Source organism: Crocodylus siamensis, chromosome 3 (assembly GCF_052110815.1).
Source record: "Crocodylus siamensis isolate JL-2025a chromosome 3, ASM5211081v1, whole genome shotgun sequence".
Classification (NCBI taxonomy): domain Eukaryota; kingdom Metazoa; phylum Chordata; order Crocodylia; family Crocodylidae; genus Crocodylus; species Crocodylus siamensis.
The window spans coordinates 20,711,254-20,735,363 of NC_143397.1; the positions used below are offsets into that span (position 1 = coordinate 20,711,254).

The following is a 24,110-nucleotide window of genomic DNA, read 5'->3' on the forward strand; positions in this document are numbered from 1 at the left end:
GCCCCGCTACAGTCTCGAGCAATGGAGGTATAATCCTCCTTGGTGATAGCCCCTCCCTTCCATTGGGTGTACACCTCCTTGTTAGCTTTCAGATGTTCCTGAATGCCTTTGGTGAGCCAAGGGGGCTTTTGAGTGCTCTTGCCCTCTTTGATTCGTGTTGGGACTATCACCCTTTGGGTTTGGAGGACCATCTCCTTAAGGAATGACCTTGGACTCCCAACTCCCCTACCCTCCAGGACCTCAGTGCCTCTCCAACTAATCTCCTTAACTAATTGAAATAGGCCCTCCTGAAGTCAAGGGCTACTGCCTTGCTGCAGGCCTTTGACACCCGCGTTGTATAGTGAATTCTAGTAGGCAATGATCGCTATCGCCCAGATGGCTGAGAACCTAGCATTCTAACAGGGAGCCAGAGGCTCCTGTTACTTGAAGGCAGAGACAGCAGCAGGGATATCCACAAGTTGGGAAAAGACTGCATGTTATGGACTGTCTGTAGGGCAGGGGTAGGCAAAATGGTAGATCCAACCAGTGGCCAGATTTTATTTCCCAGCAGCCCCTGCCCGTATCACTGTAGCGAGTTTCTGTGGAGACCCCAGGAGCTGGCAGGAGAGCTGCTCCAGGGCTAGGGATCTTGCAGTGGTGACAGCATGGTCCAGAGCCAGGACAGAGCTGTGATCCAAGATCTGCTGCCTGCATGCCCTTGTCTGGGGAGTACAGGCAGCAGATCACAGCTCTGGACCACGCTGTCACCACTGCAAGATCCTGGCCCCAGAGCAGCTCCCTGCCCTGCTGTGTGCCCTGCCAGTGCTGCTGGGGCCGACCTCCATAGAAACCCTGGCCCTGCACTGTCAGGGCACCACTGCTGCTACGGTCTCCATGGAAACTGGCCACAGCGACTTAGGCAAGGGCTACTGGGTAATCGAGTCCACTGCAGGTCTGGTGCGGCCCATGGTTTGGACTTTGCCCCTGCTGTAGGGGAGTAGGCAGCCAGGGACTCAAACTAAGAGTGCATATTGCTTATTGCTGGACTGCTAGCCCTGCTCAGGCAGCAGGCGTAGCAGTTTTAAGCTGCCCCGGAAGCTAGCCATCAGGCCCTAATAGGAAACCCCTGGTTGTTGGAAAAGAGCCATCTGACCGGAAGGGGCAGGGTTTAGGAGGCTCATAAAGCCAGTGCCTGAAACCAGGCAGGGAGTCAAGCCCTACAGTAAGAGAGCTGTAGGGGAGCAAATGACCTGCTACCCCCAATGAGTTGCTCCAGGACTGCGAGTAAGGTGCTGAGAACTGGCAGGGAAGTATGACTGTGTGGGGGACAGTTGTGGTACAGCCAATGAGCAATTGTTTATGTTTGGACCCAGTATAGCAATAGTTGAATTATAGCCTGGGGGCTTGTATTTTGATTTATGGTTACACTGGTGGGCTGAATTGTGACTAGAATAGGAGGAGCAGAAGGTCACAGAGTACCGGAGAGGCACATTAGGGAGCCTCGTTAGGGGCAGGGCCCAAACAGCAGTGGTGCTGTGGCCAAGGGGCACATGAGTGTCTGAGTCCTTGCCAAGAGCTGGGCCCAAATCGCAGGCAGACAGCAGCCAAGAGGGCCAAAGCCTGGTGTTAGAAGCAGCCTGAGGCTGGGAGGATTAAGAGCCAGAGCCCAAGAGGGCAGAACCAAAGCCAGGAGCCAACATCCTGAGAGGGTAAGCTAGAGATGGCCTGGAGAGGCCAGACCTCTCTGTGGTTTGATTAACTGTTAACATCTGTGAGGTCCGGTTGGTTGTAGCTGTAGGGGTGAAGGGAGGCCACGAATAGCCCATAAAGGTGTCCTGCAGGCACAGGCAGGCCAGGAGGGCCCATCTAGCACTTGAAGACCAGGACTGTGAGTAGTGGGAGCCAGGAAGGACAGATGAAGACTTACTCTGGCATGCCAGGGCAGCCTCCATTTTCACCAATCAACTCATTACAACAAGGTGTAACAGGCAAGGGAAAAGGAAGGGGACCCAGGGAGAAAGAGCAGGACAGGAGTCACACGGTGGACTCTGGGGCCAGCTCTCCTATGACAAGTATGTGACAACTGATTGCATGTAACATTTGAAAGAGGCCTTGAATTGCCTTGTCACGGGTTAGTTTGTGATCTGGCAGCAGTCCCCTTCGCAGTGTTCTGCCCTAGATTCCAATCACAATCTCATCTCTACCCCTTTCACCCCACCCAAAGCACAAGGATATGCACGCACATCCCAAAGTGCAAGAATATGATTCATCTAAGGATGAAAAATCAAACCAAACATAGCTACCTACAAGTCAGTTGCTACAATGTCTAATTTTTAGGTGCCTGGCTCCTGCAGTGGAATCCAAAACCCTGCTAGGTATTTAGGCTCCCTATCCTGTACATAGGAAGAGTTAAGTACCTTAAAAGGCATGCCAAATAGCCAGCAGGATGAGTAGAAGGAAATGCTGAGGACAAAGCGCAATCTAAACCCTGCCCCTCTTCAAAACTTTGGCACCTGAAGGCATCAGGGAAGCAACGTCATCCACATCCTGGCATCTTGTCTGGATAACAACCATCTGCAGCCATTCTTCAAAAAATGAAGTAGACCATGGTGGTGCTCTTACGTAACTCATCCAGGAAATAGGAGACCAAGAGACAATTCCCTCATCAGCCTCTTTTAATGACCTAGATGCTGGAAGAGAGAGAATGCTGAGCAAACGGGCAGACAACGCAGAACTGGGAGGGGCTGTAAACACTTTGGAAAATAAGATTAAATCTCGATAACATGGAGAACAGAGATATAGACAACAAATAGAAATTTGGTGACAAAGAAGCATAAAATGCTAGAGGTAGAAAAACCAATGTATGAGTACAGAAGGGGGATACCCAGCTTGGGAGTAGCACTGCCAAGAAAGGTGACAGCTACTTACCAGAAGCTGGAGTTCCTTGAGAAGTGTCATCTACATACATGTTCATAGGAATAAAGAGGACTGGAAGGAATCCTAAAAATTGCCACCTCAAACTTTTATCTCCAGCTAGAAGGAACAATACCTGAAACACCAAGAACAACCTTAGTATAAGCAGGGGAGACAAAGGCACTGCCAATGGATAGGGAAGCAGTCAGTTAACATGTGCTCAGAACAACATAGGCGAAGGATCATGCCCTATGCTACGGAGAAAGGTCAAACCCCTACAGTTCAATCCAATCTGACATAAGGGGGGAAAAGTCCTTTCTGACACTACATTTCATGATTGATTATGACCCTGAGTGGAAAAGCAGGACACTAACCAGAAGCCTGTGGGCTTTCTAGTACTGGCAATAGCATAAATGCATGCAATCGAGAACTGCCAGTCTTAGCTATGGCCAACATCTCAAAGCCTCAGCAAATCCCTCCCTCCAGCTTATCCCCTAACAAAGCCAATAGCATTCATGGGGAGAACATTTCTTCCTGGCCACAACCGGCAACCAGGAAAAATCCTGTGGCATGGGATTACCGGATGCCATCCACACTACAACAGCTTGGAGATCACAAAGGCGTGACTCCACTGATCGGTGTGCCAGTACTCCCTGCTCTATCATAACCATCCCATCCACAAATTTACCCAGCTCAGTCTTAAAAAGATTCATGCTCTTTCCCTTGGTACTTTGCTTGGAAAACTATTCTAGTAACTCTTCTGATAGCTGGAAATCTGTTTCTAATTTACAATTTTAATTTATCTGTAGCCAGATTGTTGCCACTGGACCTTATGCCAGTCCTGTTTTTCCACTAAACACTGTTCACCCAGAAGGGGCATCTCTCATGCCTTTGCAACCCGTTTTATGAGATCAGGAGAACTGCCCACGTCTCTTACTACAAATGACACAGGGGCAACTTTTCACCCAGGTAGAAGGGAAGACCTTTGTGGCCAGCTCCACATATGCGTGGACATTAGTTTCCCTGGGTACAAGAAGCAGCAGCACACATTGTGCCGCTACCACTTGTCCCTGGGGAATGTCTGTGCCACATGCTCTTTGGCACGTGGCAAATTACCATGGGTGGGGTAGGGGAGGCTGGGGCCAGCAACACTGCGGGGGGCCTTGCGGCTGTAGTGATCCTGCCTCTTGGAGCCTGGCCAGCAGCTGGAGCCAAGCTCCAGCTGGCCAGGCTCTAGTTTTGGGTGGCATGCATTGCCTCTGCGTGCACTTTTTTTGTGAGGGTTTGTTTGACCCCAGGATCTTCCAGGGTGAAATGAACCCCATGAATGGAGAACACCTAAATGTACAGTGTGTGGTACCACAGACTGGCCTGCAGTGCTCATCTGGATGCAGCCCATGAGACAGCTTGAGCTATTTCTATTCCAAGATAGGCCAGATACAGCATTGAAGATAAACAATGCCTTGGATCCAGTTAGACTGACACAGGCAACCATGGTTGTGGATAAATTGCCTGTTTTTTGATGGTCTTGACATAGCAATAAACAACAGCACCTCAAGAAGGATGAATCCTGAGGCTATTGACCTGAAGGCTGAATGACATCATGGGATGATTGGCTCATCTGACATCCCAATCGGCTTAACAAAGGAAGTGGTAGTGGCAGAAACTCATACAAAGGTCCAGTGTGCAGCCCAGAATCAAATGTGGAGGAGAAAGCTACCTCTACCAGGAGTGCAACTGGCCTAAAATATCAAGTAGGGTATCAGAAACCTGAATACTAAAGGGATCGTGCTGGTTCAGTACTGGTCATCTTGGAAGGGTCACTGGGAAGGGCAAAGATGGGCTTAGATATAGGACCTAAATAACCAGTCTATCAAACCCTGACGAGGAAAGCTGCAAGAGGCTATGGTACCAGAAAGGCATCTGCTATCACTTGCACACTCTAGTGAGTCTTGGAGATGGGGCACATATGTTTAACAGTTTTCCTTTTCTCAAGCAGTCCTAGTGAGACATGAGTGGTACCAGACAACACCACTTACCAGTACCCAAGTCCACATGAAAACTAGATGGCTCCAGTGCTACAGCACCCAGAACTTATCTTGGACCTTGATAGGCTGAGAAGTCTCAGAGCCTGATTGGTGACTTGGAGGCAGTTTTGTGAAAGAGGAAGCATCTGCAGACTTCCAAGTGGAGAAAGCAGGTCATCTCATTGCACTCTTACCAAAGGTCCTTCCTTTAGTGCAAGTTCGTGAGCAATGAAGTCATACCAAGCCTCCTTGTGCTGATGAGGGAACTGCTGGTAGTGGTTTGGGTTGTGGTCTGGGATCCAACTGATCTTCAGGTCGCTAGAGCTGGACCCATTACCTTAGCCAAGAATATATAGAGCTTCCTCTCTTTCCTGTATCCTGGATTTTAGGGACTTGCAGATGCTGCACCTCTTATTGATCTGTGATTTGCCAAGACCGTATAAATACCAGGCAATCTATCCAAGGTTGGAGATCACCTGCAACAGGAGAAACAGCTATTATTTCTGCAATGGTGTCACCAGGGAAGGGAATGAAGTGAAAGGTCTTAAGAGAAAAGAAAAACAGTGAAAACAGGAAGGATTCCAGAATCACAGGGCAGGCTTACATGGCAGATTTAGGAAGAAAAAAAAGGGGGGGGGTGTTAAAGGAAATGGGACAAAAAGGAGTCATATCCATCCCAAAGGCTAGAGTCTTCTCCCTTCATTCCTAGAATCAAAAAAGAAAGGGGAAAAGGATAAGACAAAGTAAAATGAAGAAAATAAGAAGTAAATACTAAGACTTCAAATATAAGTAGACCTTGATGCAGGGTGACGAGCATACTCAGACTTGGACAGTGTTATAGGAACTAAGGAAAAGAAATACACACACCCCAGAGGGTGAAGAGAGGGGTGTAAGGGTAAGGGTTTTATCAATACTACTAAAACAAGAAGTCTCTGGATGAAACATGCATTTTCATGCTGCAAATACCCGGACAATTACTCAGGGGAAAACTGGAGATTGTGACTGGTCATAAACTGCATTAGCAATTTATTGCAGAATTGGGTAGCAGCTGAGCTGGGGCTTTTGGATCACAATTTTGGACTTCAGTGCTTCTATTCCACCTAAGGTCTTCCTTGGGCTCCTAACCCAATGGATCCAATCATGTGTCTTACCAGCCCTCTTGCTCAATGTTTACATAAAGCTGCTTAGAGAAACTGGCAACACAAGCTAAGAATCACCATTGGCATGTTGGAGATCCTTCACATCAGACTCTTTGGGCACATCCACACATGCAGGCATGTGCACTTGCAGCAGCTCAAGTAGAAGCGGTGCAAATCTGAGCCAGGGCTTTTTGCCTCAGTGCATGTGCCCAGACATGCACTTTAATGTGGGGCAAATTGTGCCACTTGGGGCAAAATAAGCCTGCCTAGCTCCTCCTGGATTTGCAGTCAGAGGGAGCTAGAGCCCAGAGCCAGCACCTGTCCTGGCCCCATCAGTACAAAAAAACTGCCCTGTCAAGTAGCTCAGGGCTACTCACTCTCAGGAGCTTCTGGGGCCCAGCCACTTACTACCCCTTGTGCCATACTGCTGAAGCAGCCCTCAGAGTTCCCTGCACTCTCTACCCACTGCAGTAGTCTGGCAGTGGGGGCTGCTGCCTGGCTGTGACCTGCTGCACACCCACCAGACCCGGATGGGGACTGCACAGCCAGTAGAGGCACCTGCCCCTCTGAGCCAGCTGCCAGTGGGCTGAGGCTGCAATGTTGGCCTTTGTGCAGCACTACTTCCATGTGTGCCCCTGCCCAGCCATCTGGGCAGCTATCACCCGGAAGATGTTTCCAGTGTGGTGTCCTGCTTTGAACTGTCAAAGCATGTCCTCCTGGCCCCAATTGGCCAGGAGGTCAGCCACAGTCAGCAGGGTCCAAGGTGCCAGCTCTGAGCAGGCAGGGTCCTGCCACTGACCTCCCTAGCAGGACTTCTGGTGTTCCCTATTGGAAAACTGAAAAATCCCTGATAAAAAAATCCCAAGGTCATCCTTTAAAATACCCTGAGGTCCATGTTCCTCCACAAGTAAAACTAAAGACCGCTATACATAGAGAGAGAGAGTGAGACAGCAATCAGTTGGGCAATGTTTTATTGATATATCTAGCATTAAAGCAATTTGGAAGTTTTACCAGTATCTCTATCATCATAATAAAGTAAATTCTAAATACCTATATGTTTTGCTGCCCCCCACCCGCACAGGGGCCAAATGGCCCCCACAGGGTAGTCCCTCTCCCCATCCCGCAGGGGCTACATACCCCACCCTCACTTGTACCCCCAGTCCTCCAGACTGCTGCCCTGCCTGGCCCCATCCCCTGCCAGCTCCTGCAGCCACCCCAATGGCTGCCTGCCCAGCCCCAGCCCCCACTTGCACCCCTACCTGCCCAATCGTTGACCCCCCACCCCAGCCTCCAGCACTTTAAAAAAATTAAAAAAAATAAAGAAAGAAAGAAAAGCCTCTCCTCACAGCAGGAGCAGGGGCTCTGGGGCCTCCTGGCACAACTCCCCCATGCCGCATGGGGCAGTGGGGCCCAGGCTGGGCTGCTGTGCTGCAACCCGGCCACGTACTGCGGGGGTGGGGGGGAATAACCCCAACGGCAGCTGCTACTGCTGGTGAGTGCAAGGTGGGGGGGGACATTTAATTGCCAGGCTGCTGGGGCCCAGAGGGATAGCAATGGGGGCGTTCAGGAGTGGGGCAGACAGGGGGATGGCACTGGACAGGGCCAAGCAGGGGTCAGGGGGGCACAGGGAGGCAGACAGGGCATTGATCCAGGGGACCGGGGGAGCAGGCAGAGGTTCCCCCCCCATGGTCCCCTCACCCATCCTCCAGCCCCACTACCCTCCTACCTACAGGCACTGGAGCCCAGGTCCAGCTCCCTGCACAGGCAGGCAGTATGCTTCAGCACCAGGGTGAGGGCCAGCCATAGAGACGCTCTGGCTGCTATCAGAGCATCTCTATGGAGGACCCAGCCTCTGGTTGCCTCAGGGCACGGTCCGGGACCATGTCTTGCCCCACTTTTTTCCATTGCTTTTTGAGATGCTGCAAGATGCACATGAGCGCTCATCTGGACACGCCCTTTAAGGCCCAGACGGCCTTGAGTATCCAGCACAAAGACCAAGACAAAAGCGAGCTGCATTCAGATTGTTCTGGGTAAGAGAGAACTTGCATGAATTGGCCTAGAAAAGGAATTGGAGAAAGTGGTAAGGTAATAGTTTCTTTACTTGAAGGTATCTGATTACCTATGATCCCAAGTGGTTTAACAAGCATGTGACTTGTCTAGATGGAGCTTTTGTCAGACTTGTCCAACTTCTAAGCCCCTTGGGTGCTGCACGCCCCAAGAGCCACATCAGGTGAGTGGGGGAGTCCCCACTGCTACTCTGTGCACCCATCATGAGCATCACCACCCCAACCACTGCACTGGGCACCCCTCCCTCCCCCTATTGCTACATTGCATGGGCACAATTTCCCCCTCACAGGCACTGCCTCACCACTACCCCACCCAATGCAGACATAACCTCTCTGCATAGCCCAGACATGCCCTCATCCCTGTGCTGCACCACACTGTCCTGTCTTGCCTCCTGGGGTGGGAGTAGGAATCAGCAGCCAGTGTAAGGAGGGAAAGCCTGGAAACTCCTGCTGCTATTGCAGCTGGAGCCTTTAAGGAGTGGGGGGGAGGGGGGGAAGAGAAAGGGAGAGCAGCAGCTGGGCAAGAACTTGGGGCTGCAAATTAACCCCTCAGGGGGCCACATGTGGCCCAAGAGCCACCAGCTGGACTGCCTTGCTTTAGTGGTAATACTGCTAACAATTTTGCTTAACTTGCCCAATGTAAAAGTGAACCAAGACACTATAATACACGTCATATAGCTGTTTGTTCTAACAGTTGCTTAGAAGTATGTGAGCAAGCCTGAAAAGAAAATTAACTTCAAATACTAACAAGAAACACAGCTTTATATAAGACTTATCAAATTAAAAAATGCCTGTTCTTTTTAGGAACTTGAAATTCTCTTAGAGGAAGACTTGTGATTATTAATATGATTGTTCAAAAGGAGCTCAAGAGGCGCTTGAATCTATTTTTATTCTCCATGAAAGAAATGGGGACAGGAAGAAACCAGAATTAGTGCAATGTGACCTAGAAGTAACGTTTGAATTCTAAATTGTAAAATATTTTCTTTTGAGAGGCCGGGGATGTCTACCTTGGCTTGGTGTCAGTCTTGAGATTGTTAAAGAAAAGTAAGCTCTGTTCCACTCTGTACACCTGGAGATGTCGTACTACTCCCCACCCCCCATCCCAAACATACAGACACGCCTGCTATCAAGAACTGGAAAGAGTTTGAGGCACCCCCAGTGCCACATTTTTGGAATGCAATAGTTGAAAGTGGGATGGGGTGTTCACACTCATGTTAAATGCCAAAAGAAGGGCAAGCAGCATGGAGCCAGTATATGAAAAACCTTGTGTTCAAGGCCTAATTTAATACAACTATTAGAATGTTAAATGCACTCAAGGTATAAAATTCCCGAACCTGTGCAAACTGGCCAGGCGCTTCTGATAAAAGATTCACTGGCTGCAGAAAGGAAAGCTATTACCTTTACAGTAACTGAAATAATGCAGACTTTCCAACTCCTATCCCATGGGCAGTTTCACTGCACATCACCATAGACCACTCCAAAGTGATGCCTGCTCTAGCAGCTCGGTTAGGCAACAGATAAAACTGAACTGAATGTTTTCTACTGTAGCAATTTCAAGAAAGAGAGTTTACTAAAAATATGTATCTTTATTCAAATAAGGTTATCATCTTGAATTCCAGCTATCAAATTACATTAGAAACAAACATAAGGAAAACTTCAACTGTTTAAAATTTTAGAACAATTGATGGACAGCCTTTTTGGTGTTACAGTAATTGAAATGTGAACAACTTCAACCCTCTCAACAGGGAACAGTAAATTGAAGAAGTTTGTACGCAACAACTATTCATTTTGTTTAGAGGACTCAGATATGACCATTTATTTACTGAACATGGTACCACATCCTGGTATGGCCAAATTTTAATATTAAATCATCCAGAGCTCTCTGTTAGCATTCAGACTAGAATATTTTACCCTCATACTGTTAACCTGGTCCAAGTTTCCCTCTCCCCATAAACCTCAATTGTTTGTTTGAAAAAACAATGGTTTGAACTTATACTGTTAACATAATTAGCAGCAGGAAGGCAACACTGTTTTAGCTGATAAAAATATTCTGACTGGAAAATTAAAATCATGGTAAGAACAAGAACAGCAAGCCCAAGTTATTATGAAGACAGTTTTTACTTTTCCTACCATCCAACAAATGGCAGGGATAATTCTTGTTTTGATGCAAGACAACATGCATCTTGCCCTAGAAGTTACGTTTTCAGCATTCTTCTGAGCCCACTAAAATCAAGGGCAAGTTAATCACTGGTTGACATCAGCTCCATCCAATCAGCAAACATTTTATTTGAACGGTATACTGTAAACATAATTTTAGGTTGCAGCTTGTTCAACACAAGATACAATACCGCTGGTTACCTTCAACATTTTCATTTTCAAACTGAACAATACGTCATAGCTGGAGAGATTCACAGTGTCAAGGAATAAGCACATTAATTAGAGGAAGTCTTAAAGAGTTATTTATCACCATGCCAAATATATCCTGAAAAGTAGTCCATATGAGGTCTATTCCTTCTGCGTAAGAGTGCTACAAAGTCTACCGTTAGAGTGGGAGTTTTGTTGTATTTAGCACTGGTGGTGAGAAGCTTAAAGCTTAGGGTGAAAGAAGCAATACTGTGCATTTTAGTCACCCTTTGAACAATTTATTTTACAATAATTTAGATCAATGAAAAAGGGTCAATATTGTAATAGCCTAGCCCAAGGCACCTGTAGATGCTTGCTGGTGAGAGATGTGGGCAGTTTAATAACCACGCTGTGTTATTCTGACTCAGTGAAAAGGTTCTACCATTGGACTTGCACCTTTTTACCCAGCAAAATTAGTTTGAGCCAGTACTTTTTGCACAATACAGCTTATTGCAGCACAGCTTACAGCTGTGGCAAACATAGCCTTCTTATAATTTAGCAATAGATTTATTAAGCTATACCATTTACAAAAAGTTTGTCACATCACAGCCATATAAATATGTATGGAGGGAATCACATTTTGTTGGTATAGCAGATTTCTATATTACTATACAGTTTAAGGGGAAAAAAGTATATTGCATAGTTTATTGTCCCTCTAAATTCTCAGGCACAATATTAACAATTTTTTGTAACACTGAACTTGGCAGCATATGTTGTCTCTTTCAACTGAATTAAAGTTGTACAGAATTTAAAAGGTACACAATTTCTTCAGGTACAAAGAGATAAACTGTGTAATTAAAAACATTAAACGTTCAGTTTTCATTATGTGATTTACAATTTAAGAATTATATCTGAACTCTACAGAGAGCTACTCAAGGACAGATTGCTATGGATATGTAAACAAGGCAGAGCGAATCTGTTTTTATTCCTAATTTTGAATATTTGCTCTACTTCCATCCTGGAGCAAAAGCTCACATGATAACAATATTGAAGTGTTCAAATGCATAAGACTGAACACTTAAACAGTGAACTCTCACAATGCTTGCATGAGTAAGAACTGCTGAATTAACAACAGAACACATCTGAGGCAACAGCTTCTGAAAAAAATACTTAACACACATACATAATACTCCTAGTTTTGAATACCTGTGTAGAATATTGACTAAAGTATCTGCTATGATATTTCTGTTGATTCATGAAAGACAACAGGCTTATCAAAAAACTAAAGGAGCATTCCCAACCTAAATATGCCATTATGTCAACTGGATTTTTGAGGCAAAAACAATATAATCTTTGTTGAAAGGAGATTCTATAACACAATAAACAAAATCATAGAAAGACTTGGGCATAGAAACATACTGATCCCACAAAACATGCTTCACAAATACTAACAGGCAACTGGAAAATCCCATCTTCCCCAACAGCCTCAAAACAAGAAAAAAAAAATCCGGAAAACAAACAAAAAGTCCCCAGAAAGAAACCCCCAACCACCCACAAACCATTTCTAAAACCAAAATGACAAGCCTTTGTTGGCTTCCTCCGTTCAGAGAGTTTTTGTTCTATAGTCCAGAAGATGCTAGTCAGGTTGTTATTAAAATACCTTTATCTTTCATCATACACATATTATAAAAATTGTTTTGCAGAAACTTATTACTGCAGAAACAAGTCACTGAATCATAGCCAAAGTGACAAATGCAAATAGAAAAATGAAGCACTTTTTCATGCTTCTCCCCCCGACACACCAAAATGGAATATTGAGGAAAGCGGTTCATTTAAAAAAACCCAAAAACATGAATCTGATATGTCTGGATACTTAGTGGTATTTTTTTTGTGAATCCTTGTGTGTCCAATGCTCATCAACAGCAACTGAACCCAAGTACCCCAATTCTTTATCTTGAGAAATTGTTGACAAAACAATAGGAGTATCATGCAGTATCTATTAGAAACTTAATTAAAAAGAAAAAGTAGGATGGGTCCACAAGTTTTTCTTTTACTTGCCCCACAGCTTTCAGGTCTGTTTTTAAACCATTGTATTAACAGCTTAACTTGAATTCACTTTGTATAACAAAAATTCAATAATTTACAGTAATGAAGTATTTTTAAACACTAAAATTTCCCTCATTTACAGACGTGGGTGATGTTCTGTGCATACATACAGCAGTATTATACACACAAAATGAACAAGTCATCAAAAGAACTTTTTGGCTGCTGCTTCTTGCTGGGTCCTAAAAAAAAAACAAAAACAGGGAAGAATACATTAACTTAAATGCATACAGTTACATTAGAAAGCTAATAAAATTAGCACTCTCTCTCTTTCCAGTCTAGATGACTGAAAAAGCAGCTGTTTTTATACCTAGGAAACCTAATAAATACCATTTCAGAGCTTCACAAACTTGAAGTATAAACATACTCTAATTTGGGATCAGACAAACAGATCAACTGTCCATATACAGTGGCACCAGGAGTTTTATAAAGAACTTTTCTACAATGGTATTTGCTTTTTCTCTTCATCAACCATATAGATATATCAACAGGCAGGGATGCTGAAGATGAACAGAGAATGGAAATGCTAACAGTTAAGAGGGTGGAAAAAAGAGGTCTGCCACTTCTCAGTTCTTCCTAATCTCCATGTACAGCTTGGAAGTCATCTTCCCAAAAGCCATCCTTATGAAAAAAGCCCTCTTCCCTTTTAGAGGATGCAGATACAGAACAAATATTAATGCTCTTAGCAATGGTGTTAACTACCAGATTGAGGTGACTCATCATCCCATGAAAGTATGCAAATACACACATGCATGGTGGAGTACCCTTCGCCCTTTTCTTCAGCTCTTTTCTCTGTTCTCCTCACAGTTGGGGGTAGGGTGCAGATCCTTATATCTTCAAATAGGATTTCCTCCAATGAAGCTTTATTTACAGCATTGGAAGTGTACCCTCATGGGATTAGTTATTCAAGAAATCAGAAATGTCAATCCCCTCCCCCAACTTTTTTAAACCCACTCAGGCCCATCTGCCACACACAAGAGATTCCAAGACCAAATTAAGACGTTCTCAATACTGGCAAAAATGCTTCAGTTAAAAGACAAATTTTAAAGAGGCAGTCACCTGCAGTATTTGAATTCAATTACATGCTAAGTATTGGTGAGCACAGTGCAATAGAAAAGCAGACTAAAAAATTTTAATCTGTCCACCTGCTTAAATAAGAGTGTGCATCTATATGCAGTAATTTTTTTTTTTTTTACATCTCAGATCATTGTAAAGAAAAATTTGTTTTAAAACACAATTACCATTCCACTTTAGTTTAGGGCCCCTCGACATGTTATAGGTACCATACAATTAACTGGTTAACTGCACAATTATCTTAAGACCAGCTACATATGCAAAGTAGTACTTACCACACAATTAAAAGGTCCAACCGGCTACAAAGTCATACTTCAAAGATGTGTGTTAACTTTATGGCTGGTTGCAAGTAAGCTGTAATTTGCAAGTGTAGCAGGATCTCCTCTGCAGCTGGGAGCCCCATCAGCTGATACAGCTCCCAGCTGCAGGGGTACACCATGCTCAGTGTGGGTTTCATGTGCTCCCAGACACTAGGGATCATGGCAGCTGCAATCCCGCAGCATCTGAGTTTCATGCACCCCTGGGAGATCACTGCTATTGTTACCTCACAGCTCCGGGGGTGCATGGACTGTCCCTGCAACTCAGAGCACCTCAACTGAGGAAGAGCCCATCCATGGGAGCTTGGTTCTTGCTGGTGCAAGGGATCCTGGAATTGGGTTCCCCTTGCACTGGCAATAAGGTGCACAATCGCACCTCCTGCCATGCACATGCAGCACAGCAGAAAGCACAGTTGTGTAGATCACACATTAGATGCCATCATCCCTTTACCTGCATGTTAGAGGCCACAGAGATTCCAACTGTAAGAACAGTTAGGCCCCTGACACACATTGCACTTAAGATGCAATGAACAGGTTAATTGCACCTGAGCATCAGTAAACAGCATGGGCCAGCACCAGGGTCTGGGACAAAGCTGTTCCAGCAGCCCAATCCTGGGGTCCCCATGTGCCAGGAGCATTAAAACCCCATGTCCTACCCAGCTGGATAGCACACAGGTTTTAACTCTTCCCTGGACCCTGGGTTTGGATTCCCAGCTGTAGCAGCCCAATCCCAGAGTCCCAGTGTGCCAAGACCTGTAAAACCTTAGCTGGGGTTTTAATAATCAGCTCGTTGTCAGCAAGGGACAGGGACCTGGCTGGGGCTAGTTTAAGATTCCGCTTCAGTCCCCGGCCCCAGTTGAGAATCAGCTGATTGTCTGCACCTGGGTTTCAACTTGCTGGTACAGGGAGAGCTCTTGTAGTGATAAAGAAATTGTGATAGGGATCTAACGTCTTATCCCAAAAATCATATGTCCTGCCACGTGTTTCACATGGAAGAAACTATGATTGTTGGGATCACTGCTTAGATCTCATGGCACCTGAAACTGAACATCTGCCAGAGGCCTTAAAAGACATTTACCCAACTTTTTAAAAACTTTTAACTTACCTATACATGATATAACCTATGAACAACACTGTTTGTACTGCTACGAATATAAAGAAGTGCGTTGTAGATAGACATGATGGAAATGGTGGCAATTCTGGACACTTAGGTTTCTCGTTTGAAGGCTAGAAAGCAAAATATATTTGTTAAGAAGGTGATGATTCAATTAGCACCTTTGCTTTTCTAAGACTAATACTCTGAAAATACCCATGACACTAGAATTGTGTATCTATGATAATAGAAAGAATAAGGAAGAGAAGGCAAGTCACTTAAATGGCAACTTGATGTATTTTAGCTAAACAAATTGATGTTGCTTGGAGTGAAGAGATAAGTGTTTGGTAAAGTGCTTAAGAACAGAATGGTTTCTGCACGTATCAAAAGCCGTTTGAATTCAAACTGTTATGAAGGTGTCTTGAACTAATAAAGCTAGACTTATAAGTCTTGTAGCGCCTGACCAAAATGGTAATGAGATTGATGACCATCCACATGATAATTCTTCTGATTACTATAGGAAAATACAGTCAGGAATGGTAAAATGTCCAATTTATACACACACAAGACTACTGTTAGCATATGCCCCACCAGGAAGAGGGGGGGAGCGCAACTGCTGCAGAGGGAATGACTGCATACATGGTGTAGTCAATTTATAAACTTGTCCACAAAAAAAATAAATAATAATAAAAAAAAAATATAGCAGTAGTTCTTAACAGTCAGGCTTAGCTGAAATAAGATACTGACCTTATGTTTCAATGTGGGGAGCCTGGAAGGTCAAAAAACATAAACAGAAGTTTCAAGTATTCTACTTTTGTACTTAAGAGAGTTTTTCCCCTATACTATAGAATGCATATCCACACTCAAGGCCTCTCTCAAGCCTGCTACCAGAGACAAAATAAGTCTGTATACACATAAAAATAAATAAATATGGGTGTGTGAGAGATGGGGGGGGGAGAGAGAGAGAGAATCTAGGACTTCTTAATAGGGGATTTTTTAAACAGACCAGCTACAGACAATTACTGTAGGTAATTATTTAGAGGATTTGAAAAAAAAATCCTACTACTATGTAAAGATTTACCACCTACAGATTCAAAATCTTATTAACATTTTGGTCAGATTCTACAGTGCTTACTAGAGCTGTGTGAAGCTTCAGTCGCTGATTCGATTCGGAAATTTGGCCTGATTCGGTGGCCGAATCTGAATTGAATCAGGTGACCCTTTAATCTCTCCGAATCAAATCGGAACCCTTTGAATCAATTTGAAGAGATCTGATGATTCAGCCACAGACACAGCTTTATGTATGTTTTTTTCTATGTATCTCTTTGAGGTACCAGGTACTGCTCATGAGCACAGAGATGGTGGGGTGGATGGAGCGTGCCATGGGAGCATCGGGGAGGGTGTCCCCCATGCGCTTGGTGGCAGACCCAGAAGTGGACCAGAAGTACTTCCAGTCCACCATGGAGCGTGTGGGGAACCACCCTCCCCCTGCCCTCCAGCTCAGCAACTGGCGCCTCCTGGACTTGGGGGGCACCCAGGGTCCCCCCACAGACGATTAATGAGCTGGAGGGTTGCAGGGGGAGGAAGAGGTCCTCAATGTGCTTCACGGTGGACCCCCCCATGCACCCGTGGGACACTCCACCTGCCTCAGCATCTCAGTGTTCACAAACTGTGCCTGGTACCTCAAGGCATATAGAAAAAAAGCAACATATAAAGCTGTGTCTATGGCTGAATTGCTGATTCTCCAAATCAGAACTGAATATTTAGATTTGGTCAAACTGAATCAAGACAGTGATCCAAATGAGGGAATCGAATCACTGTCCCCCAAACTGGGCTGAATCTGAATCAGAATCGAATACTGCCTGCTTCAGACACCCCCAGTGCTTACATATAATTCCACACCAAGAACCATGTACACTCAAATGGAAAGTAACACATTTAGTTGGCTCTTTACATGAGCAAGTACCAGACTTACATGTCACACTACAGAGGGGTTTTCAAATCAGTTTTAAAAAAAGTCATGGCCTTTGTACCCAACTTTTCAAAGCACTTAATTATTCCAAATACTGTTCCATCTTGATTTAACTGAATGAGAGGTCTTTAGGAAACGGCTTAATGAAGGATTAATTGTTCAGAGTATTGCACGATAGCTTGCCCTAGCATCTCATATATAGCGATATGCTACATTACTGGAACCAGGCTATGTACTAGCAGTGTAAGAATTACCATATTTCGCTGTACTAAATGCTCAATGTCCCTCTTTACTACATGAAGATGTTCTTTGATATCATTGAAGTGCTGGGTTGTTTCATAGACTCCTGCTGCAGCCCCTGGGTGCTGAATGCCACTGACCAACTGAAGGGTCTCTCCCATGGAACTCCTAAAACAAAACAGAACATCCCCTTCAGAAAAGAACAGTTTCTTAGAGCCACAGCATGTGCATCACAAAGAATTTTTAGTTTATTCAAAATAGTCTCAATCTCCTATTTTTTTGCTAAGGGTCGGATACATTCCTTTCACCTTCCATGAATACTTAGAACACTTACCTTTTCAAAATATCCATTTATACAATGCCCTTCTGCACAAGAATCCCAGTTTTGTATGCTGCAGCTTGTCCCAAAGCTATACTGATAGCAAAATGTAGTGATATTCTATTGCAAGGCATCTGCTATGGCTTATTCCTTAATGAAGTGTTTTGAATCGTTAGTTCTATTCAAGGCTTTAGGATAAAAATATCATATAATGTAATCTTTCCATAAAACTGCTCCAAAAAATATAATAGAGTCATGTAAGAAATAAAGAGGAGGCTTTAGGGATAAGGAAAGATTTAAGACCATCCATGTTCCACGATTACCTTTTACACAAGAATCTCATTTCCCATATGCACTGCTGTAATACTTAATATTGCCTTCACATGATTCATTCTGTTGTTACAACAAATCAAATTAAATCCATAGAAAAGCTGAAACTGCATAACTAGTATTGAGAGCTAAACTAAACTAAATCAATGAAGGCAAGCTTGTGCACTACTTAATCAATATGTTATTATATAATTTTTCTTTACTCTGACATCTCTTTTCAGTTGCAAAGAGGATTAAAGTCTACAGCTAAGATATTTTATCATGTGAACATTAATCTCTTCATTATTAACAGAATAAACAATCAAAATTTGTATCTTGAATTTCTTTTTAATTTACTTGAAACTTTGTTTTGTTCAGACAAGAGGGTTTACCACAGCTCCTTGAAGGTAAATCCTAACCCTTTATCCAATGCTTAGTAAATCAACTTCTAAACCAATGTCATATGAGTTTGAAGTAACTCACGGTGGTACTGTAGTTAACAATGCACATACTGCATCAAAAATAGTCATATAAACAATTTATAAAAATTGTTTAGGAGTTCAAAATAGGATCACATCCATGGTGAAAGCTACAAGATTGAAAGCAAAGTTCATATTCTGCCAGCAGCATTATATACTTTATAATCTTAATGCTTAAACTTTCCTTTAACCAAGACCTACAAATTAAATTTATGAAGACTATTAACCCCTCTCTAAACTTTACATCAGTTTCTGGTCACATGACACTTCAAGATGCAGAATTCCGATAATAAAAAGACACTCTGTGCAGGGAGAATCAGAATTCAAGTGGGTATACAAGGAACTAACAGCATATATATTTAAAGGTATTATAGCAGGAATGCAGAGTCTGCAGATTCTGGGAAGGGCTTTCTCTGACTGGACTAGAAGATGTACTGTCAAACTACAGGTTATTAAAGGCGTTCTCTCTATTGCGATTAAGGTTTATTTAGATTACTACTTGAAGAGGCTTCCTGTTGACTTGATCACAACCATTTCATGAGCTGCCATACACCTCAGTGATATACTAGGACTGGGGTTTTCAATTTTTTTTGAAGGAGTGTACCCCTTCTGGTGCATACCCCTCCTGGACAAGTATAAGGGGCCCCCCGCAGTTAGTTGATAAGTGGAGTGGTGGAGATGGAAGGAGGGGAAGGTGTTGATGGCCACCAGGACACGAAGCGTGGCAGTGACGCATGGTGGAAGACTGCAGCAGTAGCAGGTGGCCGCAGGCAGCGCAGCAGCGATGGCAGACAGAGGCGGCGGCACACTTCCCAAGTACCCCTGCCTCTCCATGCCACCGCCACATACCCCAAGACCTTCCCAAGTACCACCAGAGGTATGCGTACTCCCAGCTGACAACCCCCGTACTAGGACATTACTATCATCCAGGAATTCTCCTTTCCATAGCAGATTTCTGACAGCAACCCCTCCCCATCCTGACACTACTCCATTAAAAAAAAAAAAAGGAACAAATAAATAAATAAAACCAGTAAACAACAAGGGATGACGTTTTAAGCACCCCAGTTACATGTTCTTCTAGTCTTTCTGGTTAAATCTCAGGCAAGTCCCAGAATATTTACTTCACAAAAAGCCAAACATAGCCAGTCACAAGTTATTACATAACTCCCAATATTTACCAAAATAAGTTCCCATTTCATTGCGGTTTATAGCCTACCACAAAAAATGGCTTAAAAAAGTATATGCTTAAAGTTTTTGCTAATACTCAGTTAAAGCAGGTGTCCATCTCCCTCATTTTATATTTTTGGTCTCAGAATGTTATAATCTTAGAAGTCCCATTCAAAATGTTCATGTGGCAAATTAAACAAATCACCAGTTATTTCTTCCCCCAGAATTTCTTTAATGAACTTTTTATATGCTATTCAAACATAGTAAAAATATCCTAATATTCTCAAGTACTTTACCAAGAGCCATTTTACCAGAAGAGCATCCCTAACATTTGAGAAATGATTTTCTGTCATCTAAGCCATGAAAACTATATCTAACTATGGTAGTGATATCTACTCAAATGCAGATTATTATTCATCTAACCCTATCATATGTTTTTATGCCAGAAGTCAATTGTTCAATTTAGAGATTTTGAACACCTTTCCTAAACCTACCCATAATAGGCAGAATTCCCGACAATAAAAATTCATTCATTCATAATTCATAGATTGCTTTTAAAAACAAATAGATCAAATAACTTCTCTATATAAATGTGGCCCATGTCAAATTTAAATTATTTTGTCCCTACAAAGAAACAAGCAGCACATGTTCTTTCTATTGTCTACACAGGCAAGGATTCTTCTGTAATCAGATGACTAAGAAATCTGCAAATCTTGCCACGAAAATTACTTTGACAATAAGTCCTGTTCCTCAGGGGATGACCAATAAAAACACTGTTGTTCATTTTTATCTATAAAAAAAATGTCTTTAATCTTAGCAGAAAATATTAAGATGATGTTACGCAAATGCATACCTAATAAGCAGCAACTAGAAGGCCCAGTCTGCTGATGTTAACAAGAAAATCTAATTTGCTTCCCTGGTATAAAGATTTGTCAAGAATATTAAAATGAAAGCCCTCCTAGAAGAACAGGGACAAAAAAAGGGAAGTACTCTAATCTTTATTTTACAAAAAAAAAAAAAAGAGCTTGACCTATTTACATGGATAATGATAGGTTGTCCTTGAACTAATACTGGCAAAATATGGCTGTTCAAACATGAAAGTATAAATATTATTTGCACATTCTGTTTCAAAAGATAAAGACTGTTTGAACTATCAGAAACATAAAAGTAACATAAAGACTTCCTAACCAAAATGAGGTAAGTTTATAAAGCTTTTTATTTCATTTTCTCATTCTTCGAATGTAGTACAAAAAGACATGTTGTTGGGGAAACTCTTTTTAAAATTTTATCTTGCAGCTTAAAATATTAGTAAAATTCAATATCACAAAATTTCCCCACTAATCTCACATGCAGATGAGGTGACTCTTGAATGGGCTTGCTCATCCACTGATCAGGCAGAAAGCACACTGGCACCCTAAAGACTAACTCATTCAGAAAGGCATAAGCTTTTGTAGGCAACAGTCTGCTTCAGATCCTTTCCACTGCATGCTTTGTCTTAACCACCTGATCTCTCTTACATCCTGTTTTTATTTACGCATGGAGCTGCATACAAACCTTTGTTCCATCTCCTATTTAGCTCAATCTGTGCCTAGTTATTTTCCCCCCCAGTCACTTCATTAAAAGGAGTATTATGGTAAGAAAAGATACTAAATCTAGCAATGATACCTATAGCTAAACTTCCATATGCAGAAACAATAGCAGAGCAAAATACTAAACACAGCATGACATTTAAAAAGCCAGGCCCCACAAAAAGTGTTATTGTCTCAAATTCAAGTTTAAAAAAAATAAGCGTGAGAGAGAGATGTGATATACGTATCTGGCTATCTATATCGATACTGTTTCAGTTTCAATAAATCATAGAATCAGTGAGTGGGAAGGGACCTAGACAGATCATCGAGTCCAACCCCCTGCCATGGGCAGGAAGGAGCACTGGGGGTGGCAGGGGTCATAAGACCCCAGCCAGGTGCCTATCCAGTCTCCTCTTGAAGATCTCCAGGGAACGTGAGAGCACCACCTCTCTGGGAAGCCTATTCCAGGCTCTGGCCACCCTTACAGTGAAGCAGTTCTTCCTAATATCCAACCTAAACCTATCCTCCCTCAGCTTGTGGCCATTGTTCCTGGTGACTCCAAGGGGAGCCCTGGTGAACAGACTTTCCTCGAGTCCCTGCTGGTGGCCCCTGATTAGGTTGCAGGCAGCCACAAGATCCCCCCTTAGTCTCCTCTTGCGGAGACTGAAGAGATTCAGGTCCCTTAGCCTCTCCTTACAGAGCTGGCCACGGAGGCTCCCAACCATACGAGTGGCCTCCTCTGGACCCTCTCCAGGTCCTCCACATCCTTCTTGAAGCACAGCACCCAGAACTGGACACAGTACTCCAGCTGTGGCCTGACCAGTGCCACATAGAGGGGGAGCAAGACCTCTCTGGACCTGTTAGTGAGGCCCCTGGTGATACAGGACAGGGTGAGGTTGGCTCTGCCTATTGCTTTGTTGTATTGGCGACTCATGTTCATCCTGGAGTCAATCCTGACTCCAAGATCCCTCTCTGCCTCTGTGCTGCCAAGAGGGTCAGCCCCTAACCTGTAACCATAATGCTGGTTCCCTCTCCCCAGGTGCAGCACCCTGCACTTTTCCTAGCTGAACCGCATCCTGTTCAGATCCACCCACTTCTCTAACCTATCCGGGTCTGCCTGGATGCGGTCCCTGCCTGCCGGTGTATTCACTTTACCCCACAGCTTAGTGTCATCAGCAAACTTGAACAGGGTGCTCTCCACACCCTCGTCCAGGTTGCTAATGAAGATGTTGAACAGCACCGGCCCTAGGACCGAGCCCTGTGGGACTGCACTGCCCACACCCTCCCAGGTCAACATCGACCCGTCCACTACCAATTTATATATATATATATATATATATAATTTCACAAAATGTGCATGTGTGTGTGTAATTAAAATTATATAATTAATATTTTCTGAACTCTAGCAAAGGTTAGGAAAATGTCCTGGAAAGCTCAATTCCTTAAAATACCCTGATGTATGCGAACACCTATATTAGAAAATAATGAAGTTTCACACAATTGTTCCAGGCATTAAAAATCTTTACCTGGCATACAGAAAAACTTTTCGCTCAGAAATCAGAATTCAGTTGTATTACATTTGTTCATATTATATGAAAAAAAAATCTTATGAGTATAAGAAAGAAAAATTTGCAGTATAAATTGAAAGTGGGAGATTTATGTCACAAAGACAAAAAAATACTGTTCATGCTACTGACAAAAATCAAAAAAAAAGAATACAAGAAATAAACAAAATAAGTTGTCTGCTTTTCTAAAGAATATAAACTGAGTGAATAAAAGACCATCAGTATCTTGATTCTAACCCACTGTCGCATGTAATAAAGTTACTGAAACCAAAAGATTAGGAAAAAAGTTATTTTTCAGTCTGTTTATTGTGTTCCTTTTAATTATTATGAAAATAAAAAGGAGAAAAGAGCCTCTGTAATCAAGAAAAGTAGAGAACTCCAAAGGACATAAGGAACTTGCTTTGGCCAGGAAAGTTAGAGCAGACAGCAATTAGATGCCACAATAAGGTTTTCTAGAGCAGTTGAGACTAACCCTTTTAGCTGGCATGCCACAAATTACACCCCTCCCACTCCAATTCCCTTCCACTACCCAATCCACTGCTCTGCTTTCTGCCTTCTCTGCTGCTGTGCTGCCTGCCCCCTCCTTGGTCTCCTGACTATCACGCACGGGGCTGCCCATGCCACTCCTAATACACACGCTACATGTTAGCAACCTGTTCTAGAGAATGCCTCGATCATTTTCCCTGTTTTACCTCCATAATCAGTTCTCCTGCCTGCACGGTCTTTTCACACTAGCAGTAGGAAAGAAAAAAAAATATGTATAAAAATATATACAAATTATGTGCATGTGATATACATATATTAGTGCAAATTCCACACCCTTCTACTCTGCCCATGAAAACCAATACAGCATCGAAGAAAACGCATTTACCTGAAATGCTCTTAAAAAATGAGGGGGAAAAAAAAAAAAAAAAAGACAGGGCTGCCCACTGCTGATGTCTCTTCAATTTGCTACTGGTATCTGAAGTCTTAAATCATTCATTTACTGACGCAAAAGGCATTTAAAATAGGTTTATCTAACTTGAGTCTGGAACTGAAGAAGTTCTCTCCACATACAAATTCTTAGGACTTGATTTTGATATGACTTGCACGGGGGCAAATTGGAAAGAATTACACTGAACTGATAAGCGGAGTTACAGGCTTGGGTAAAAACAAAGCAAGGCAAGATCCAGTTACAATCTACTGCCTCGTCTGACCCCAGTACTCTTTCCTGCCATGGCAGAGGGTCGGACTTGATGATCTGCGCAGGTTCCTTCCAACCCTACCAACTATGAAACCATGAAACATGTATGCTTACTTCATTTCATTCACTTGTCTGAGGACTTCCTCTTGAGTTTTCACAATCGTGTCAACCTCTTGTTGGGAAACCTGAAACAAACATAATAGTGCTGAGCACACAGGGAAAAAAAGGTGAGGGGTTAGAGGGAAGGGTCACAT

At 43.3% G+C, this 24,110-nt stretch overlaps 1 protein-coding gene across 2 annotated transcripts in view; it reads right to left on the minus strand.

The window, feature by feature from the left end:
- LMAN1 (lectin, mannose binding 1) overlaps positions 1-24,110 on the minus strand; it is a 60,138-nt gene that overhangs the window by 25,182 nt on the left and 10,846 nt on the right. Inside the window, exons 10-13 of one of the 2 annotated variants that reach the window (XM_090037891.1) lie at positions 23,971-24,041; positions 17,281-17,434; positions 15,067-15,188; positions 9,691-12,752 (exon numbers count right to left, since the gene is read on the minus strand). In XM_090037891.1, the coding sequence (XP_089894017.1) occupies positions 12,716-12,752; positions 15,067-15,188; positions 17,281-17,434; positions 23,971-24,041 (384 nt within the window). In that variant the 3' untranslated portion in view covers positions 9,691-12,715. Of the gene's footprint in view, positions 1-9,690; positions 12,753-15,066; positions 15,189-17,280; positions 17,435-23,970; positions 24,042-24,110 lie in introns of those variants that run through there. The other variant, XM_090037890.1, reaches the window with a different exon arrangement.